Genomic DNA, 6,815 nt, shown 5'->3' on the forward strand with positions numbered 1-6,815 from the left:
AGAAAGAAAGAAAGAAAGAAAGAAAGAAAGAAAGAAAGAAAGAAAGAAAGAAAGAAAGAAAGAAAGAAAGAAAGAAAGGAAGAAAGAAGATAAACAGGCTCTCTCTGTCATAGCTGGGAGTGGGGAGAGCTGAAGCCATGACTGACGTCGTGCCGTGGAGATCACTGTATTTTTCTTTCCTTTCCTTTCCTTTTTTTTTTACTATCATGGTTAGATTCCCCGCATTCTGGGAATAACGAGTCACGCATGTTTTGATGTGTGAAATGTGCTGTAATTTCTTGAATTCGGCTCTCTTGTCTTTGAGGGTTCCCTCTGTTATATACACAGACCTCGATTAGGGGGCGATTACTTCCCTTACGAAAAGGCTCAGCGTTTTGGTTTCATTAGAGAGTTCTTCCAATGCATGGAGAACAGGATTAGATTTATAGAAATTCAATTTGCATTTGGCTTTTTAGGAACAGATGTCTTACACAGCCAAGCCACCACTCTGTCTGTCAGGCCGCCTAAAGTTATAGTTTATAGGCTCCTTTTATTCCCTTCTGGCACACTCCTGCTTAACCCCTTACGAACTGAATCTGTTGAAATTACTCTGGGCACCTGAACACCTAATCCAATGGCTTAGGAGTCCTCTTAATGCTTCTTGGAGTCCTCCATCTGCACCTCCCTGAAACCCTCAAAATCCTTGGTTTGGTGGCCTTTGACACAATCTCTGCCCACCTCACACTCACTGCTGAGCTTCCAGATGAGCTGGTTGATCCAGCTTCCTGCTGCGCATCTCCATGTAGATGTCTCAAAGGCAAATACACTAAAGCAGAGGAGCGCCCTCCATCCCACACAGGCTCTCCTCTCATATCCCCGTGAAAGACACTACCGCCTGCCCATTCTCACAGCTACCTCCCTCTCCCTCGTGCCACAGATCCAATCCATCACCAAGCCGTCGGGCATGCATCTCCTGAATACAGTCAAGATAATCCACCTCTCTCTGCCACACCTGTTAAGCTCCACGAGCACTGGAACTGTCTGCTTCTGTTCACTACTCCAATACAGCAGAGTGCCTGGCACATGATAGACACTTGATAAACACGTGCTGAACGAGTGAGTAAGTGAGAGGACAAATCCCATTCTACAAATTGTAACACTGAGGCTCAGAGAAAAGGAGTGATTGGCCCAAGGTTATCAGGATGGAACGACCAGGATTTAGCCCAAGGGTGGCTCCAGTGCCCACTTTCCCCCTGCTCTAAGCACAGGGTTAGTTATGGCATGTTCTTGCTCCTGCCTGGGGTCTCTGCCTTACCTGAGAGCACCGTGAAGACAGCTGCGAAGGCATTGAGCTTGAGCCCGTCGATGACATTGCTGGAGTGGAAGAGCTCGAGACACATGAGGCTGAAGCCGACCACCAGCAGAAGGATGTAGAGCACCTCGGAGACCACCGACAGCCACAGGACCCCTGCATAACAGAGGCAGAGGCTGTGAGACGAGGGACACACAGAGTGGATGCTCCTGCGTACATTCCACCCCACGCCCTTTTGTCAGGGGATCAAGTCGTTTTAGAATAGACCTCAGTTGTAGGGTGGGTCCCAATTAGGGTAAGGCCATCATGGCCACCCACACTCCTCACCAGACTAGCTCAGAAATCCAAGCCTAAGTCAGTCGGACTGTGGCACTAAGTCACTTGGGGTGGTGGTTACTGGTCCAGGAGGGCACGTGACCAGTAAGGGGCCCCATTCAGATCAGAGGGAAGAACTTCTATCCTGTGGCTATGTGAGAACCTCTCTTTCTCTTCCAATCTTAGATGACTGCCACTGGGAGCCACCTAATGGCCAGGAGGGCATCTCCCTTAGGATGGAGCTGACACTGTAGTTACTGAGAAGAGCGATGGAAAGGTGACCTCACTGGACCACACGATCACCAGCCCTGAAGGCTTCCCTGTGGTTAAGCTGGTCAGTGTGATGTCTTCTGTTATCTGCAGCTATAAGCATCCCAACTCATATATCCATCATGCTTGCCCCCAAAGGACACCTACGTTTCTATCAGTCCTCTACCCTACTCCACTTTTTATTAAAACTACCACTGCTACTTTCACAGTTTCAACATGTTCTGCTGTGGTCCCACCCTTCTGGGCACAGCTGATTGGTCCAGTGTGATCATGTGACCTAGAATCAAAGGGCCAATCAAAGCCCTACTCTGGGCATCTGAGCCTGGAAACACTGAAGCAGACGGGAAGAGAGGCTCAGATGAGAGAGTCCAAACATCCTGACAGTGTGAGCGCCCGGTTCCAGCCATTCCTGAAGGCCAGATGCACCCCTGGCCTCCTAGTGGTTTGGTTGTTCAAACCTTCTTTGTAACCCCTAAGACACAACAGCTCTTTTTTCTCCCAAATTGGGTTACCATCAGTTGCTACCTAGTTTTGGGAGCATCTTCTGTTTCTCCTACCCCACATTACTCCCCCTTCTCCCTGTATGCTTTTTATTTGGAGAGCCCCTTTCCTCTGTCAGTCTATGCCATTCAGTTGCAGCTGATCCACATCCTGGCTCTATGTTTGGGCACATGACTCATACCTGGCCAATCAGAGCTCCATGTCCCCCTTCACTCTAGTCATTGGTTCTGGGAAGAACCTCTTTATGCCTCCGTTTATTCACCTATAAAATGGGGATCATAATAACATCCATTTCATAGTATTGTGTTGTGAGGATTCAATGACACAGCAATGTAAAGAGCTCGTGCTTAGCATATAGTGAGAGCTCAATTATTGTGCATTATTACAGTTGTTTATGGGAGGAACGTGGTGGGGACTGGAAATGGAGCCCAGGGGCTCTTGAGTGAGGTCAAAGTTAGAGACCCAGTCAAAAGGGAGGAATGAAATTGTTGGGGCAGATAAGATTTCTGAGAGTCGAGAGAAGAAGATGGAACACAACCATGTGACTTACCTCCAAGCCACACTAATCATATGGTTTGAGCAAGGCCCATACTTTAGAGAAAGGACTATGGACCAGGCTTACTCAGCCGGAGATGGGCACATGACCCAAAAAGAGTCAGCCACAGGACTTTTACTGAAAGTATTGAGAAAGAAAATTCCTTTCTTTCCACTAGTTTTGAGGCTGGGAAGATGTGAAGATGGAGCTGGCTGAGTCATCAAGTGGCAAGGGCCTTCTCGAGGGCAGAGCCACTGTCAAGGAAGGCAGAGCCAAGAGGCGAAGGAAGATTGTGTCCGATGACTCTGTTTGAGCCCCTAGATCCAGCCATGCCTAAAGCTGCCAGTCATTTGTTCTTTCAATCACATGAACCAGTTCATACCTTGTCTTTGCCTAATCCAGTTTCAGGTAGAATTTCTGTCACTTAAAACTAAGAGTCCTGATCTTCAGCTTTTCTGTTCTCTGAAACTGTCACACATGTTCTTTCCTACCTCTCTGCCTGCGCACAAGTTGTTCCTGCCACCTGGACTGTCCTCGGGACATCCAACATATACTATTTAGTGAAGAAAGCAAACAAACAGCAATTTCGGAGTCTCTATCTGCTCCCTGAGGAAGAATGCAGGCTCTCAAACGCCCGCTATCATCCCTAGCACAACAAGGCTTTTAGGGCTTTGGAGAACTTCTCTTTTTCTCTTTTCCGTTTCTTATTTATTTGTTTGTTTGTTTGTTTATTGCTACAAAAATGCCACAGCTCCTGGGCAATCCCTTGGATTTCTGTAAGAGAATAATACGCACTTGGCAGCCTGGATGTTGTTAAAACACCCCCTGGCACCGCACTCTCGCAGCCTCCCGGGCCCTTCATTGGCCCAAGGCCCACCAGGCAGCAGGGAGGGAGGCAGGAGACACAGGGCAAGCCAGGCCACCTCTCCCTCCTAACAGCCTTCACCTCCAGCTGCTGTTGCCCCCGCTGGTGGGTGGAAGACACCCCTCACCATGGTGGCTCTGACTCAGCTGCCTCCCCTGCACCACCCCCACACCCCTAGGGGGTACTCTCATCCTGTCTGCGTGGGCCCTGAGCCAAGCCTCTGCCTCCACACCTCCCCTGGCAGCAGGGCCCAGCTCAGCTCTCTCAGATGGGATGGGAGATGAGATGGGCGTAGGGGTTGGGATGCTCAGGAAGTAAGTTAACCACGGAGAAACAGGCACCAGATTCTCAGATGCCTGGCTGGGGTTATGTTTCTTTTTCACATCAGATTTATTTCTCTGTCTGCCCACTGGGCTTGGAGCATCTGTCTGAAAGTTTCAGCCCACTCAAGCCAAGAAAATTAATAACAATATTAATAACAGTGTTGTTGTTATGCTAATAGTAGCAACCATAGTCACAAAAAGGAGCAACAGTTAGTTACTAGGCATATATCATATGCCAAGTCACGCCGGACGATGGTGCTCCACCCAACCCTCTTGTACCTCTTCTTTTAAAGTGTTTCTCTCCTTGGAGGATTGTCCCTGGGCAGCTTGTCTCTGTTGTGCCATCTTCATTCAGAAAATGCCTGGAAACTTACATTTCCCTCTGTGCTGTAGTTAACCAGCAGCTGACCAGTGGCCCTGCCCTAGGGGTCCAACTCAGACAACCCTTGATGTGATCCAGCTGCAGAGCTCCCAACGCCTACCTCAACCCCCACCCCGGGGTCAAGACCGCAGCTGCCTCCCTGGGCCCTGGCCTGACATTGCCCCCTTACTTGCCTCCCTCCTTCTCTGTCCTGCTTCCCAGTTCCCTTACCACTCTCCCCTGGGGCCTTTCCTTGATAAATGACCTACATGTGGACGCTCATCCCAGGTTCTGCTTCCAGGGGATCAGACCTCAGACACTAGTATTCACAGGTATTATCTCCCAGGCCTCCTAACAACCTTGTAAGGTAGTGAGGTAGCCCCCATTTTACAGATGAGCAAACTGCTTCAGAGGGATCAAGCAACTGGTCTACACTGCTAGATAGTAGTATCATCTGGATTGAAACCCAGCCCTCTCTGACTGTAGGACTATCACGGGTAGGGAGTTTGTAAGTTGGCAGGATGGAGTGGCCACTTTGAAATTCTCTATGGTTGGGCTGGTCACAGGGGCCGGTCCGGGTGTGGGGTGTAGGGTTCCTGGCCACGGCTCTTATCTACTTGCTCTCCAGCATCCCAAACATCTCCTGAACCAAGATTCCTGCAAAAGGTTGGCCACTGAGTGGGAATGGGGTTGGGTGCCTTAGGTTCCTGGTGATCCCAGGGGAAGAGCAGGTGGGTCTTGACGCTGAAAGCCAGGCCCAGGAGGTGGGCTTGACCCATGCTGCAGAGGCAGGTATAGTCCTGAAGGTCTCAGCAAGGGACAGAACTGGGACCCGCTCTGGAAGGGTGTGTGGGCAGGGAGACCAGCTGAAGGCTTTCACCAAACTCCATGTGAGAGATGATGGTGGCCTGGGTCAGGAGTGAGGACAAGTGGGGAACTTGATAACTTTCAAGGAGGGGGCTCACTGGAACGCTGACCCATGGACATGGTGACAAAGGAGAGGGAGGACTCCAGCGTGGGGCCATGTTTCCAGACTGGACAACTGAGCAGGTGGTTACGTCCTTCGCTGAGAATGAGGCGATGCTAAGGCACGAGGGTGATGAGGCCACTTCTGGACGTGCAGAGTCCACATCAGCTGCGGGACGTCCAGCAGCGATGTCCAGGAGGCAGCGGGAGCTCAGACAGAGATGTGGGGTCACTGGCAAGCCCAGGCACTCCCTGAATCTCTGCTGTAATTGTCTAATAGATGGTAGCCGCCTGTGAAAGGCGCGTGGAGCAAAAGCAAAAAGGGTGGGGGACGGAATCCACGAAACATCAATCATCCGGGGGAGGGGGCTGTGAAGGTGTAGGGACACCCCGGTGTGCCACCCACCCCTGCCGACAGCACCTTGGTGCGCATCGCCACCTGCCAGCACCTGCGCCCCTCTGCTCGGAGGCTTTCCCTGGTCTCCAGGGCCCAGCCTCCGCCTCCACCTGCCTCTGCGGCAGGCTGGAGGTGGACACCTCCCTGCCCTCCATCCCCAGCGGCAGCCCTCCACCAATGCTGCGGTGAGCCGGTGAGTCCCCCCAGGTGGGCAACACCGGGGTGAGGGGTGCTATCTACGTGTCTGTTTCCCGCGGGGAGAGAGGCGGTGTTAAGTGTGTGTTGAACCACAACATTAAATTCCCTGAATCGTAAAGCGAAAAGCGAAAAAGCTATTTGCTTTTTCATTAATTTTTAAATTCCTAACACCTCAATCAAGAGTCTCTATTTGGTGTTAATATGTCCTAACACCTTTCCAACGCTTGCTAACTGTTTCAAACTACGAGAGGGCTCAGAATCTTCGACAGTTCCTGGGCAGACTTGAAGAACGTTGGACAGTTACCTTCCGTGCTGGTGATTCTCGCTGCCCTCTCCCCGCTTCCCTGCCGCTGCTCTCTGCCCTGCTCTGCCCTGCTCTGCCCTGCTCTGCCGCCCTCTCCCCGCTTCGCTGCCGCTGCTCTGCCCTGCTCTGCCCTGCTCTGTGCCCCAGGGGACTGACTCCCAGAACTACATCACCAGGTCCCCTGCCCCCGGGGACTGACTCCCAGAACTACATCACCAGGTCCCCTGGCCCTGGGTCAGCATGAGGGACACCAGCTGAAAATTGGAAGATAGAGGCCAGCGTGTTTCCACCTTGCTCCCTCTCTGTCCTGAGCCACGTTTCTGGCAGTGACTTCATCATCCCACCCGTGACTACAGCTCTGAGGTTCACAGCCGCAGCTGCAGCTCTGACAAGCTCCTGAGCACAGTTCCTGCCCTTCTCCCTTTCAAGCCTAAGGTTAGTAGCAGCTCCTCTCTGTAGCCAGCCTTTGGGGCGGGGGGTGGGGGGGTG

General features: G+C 51.7%; 1 protein-coding gene across 1 annotated transcript in view; it reads right to left on the reverse strand.

The window, feature by feature from the left end:
* GSG1L (GSG1 like) overlaps positions 1–1,443 on the reverse strand; it is a 70,655-nt gene extending 69,212 nt beyond the window's left edge. Inside the window, exon 1 of the mRNA XM_006914050.1 lies at positions 1,295–1,443. Coding sequence (XP_006914112.1) covers positions 1,295–1,379 — 85 coding nt within the window. The 5' untranslated portion in view covers positions 1,380–1,443. The remainder of the gene's footprint in view (positions 1–1,294) is intronic.
* Between the last annotated feature and the right edge of the window lie 5,372 nt (positions 1,444–6,815).

This window comes from Pteropus alecto, unplaced genomic scaffold (genome assembly GCF_000325575.1).
Source record: "Pteropus alecto unplaced genomic scaffold, ASM32557v1 scaffold44, whole genome shotgun sequence".
NCBI classification, from domain to species: domain Eukaryota; kingdom Metazoa; phylum Chordata; class Mammalia; order Chiroptera; family Pteropodidae; genus Pteropus; species Pteropus alecto.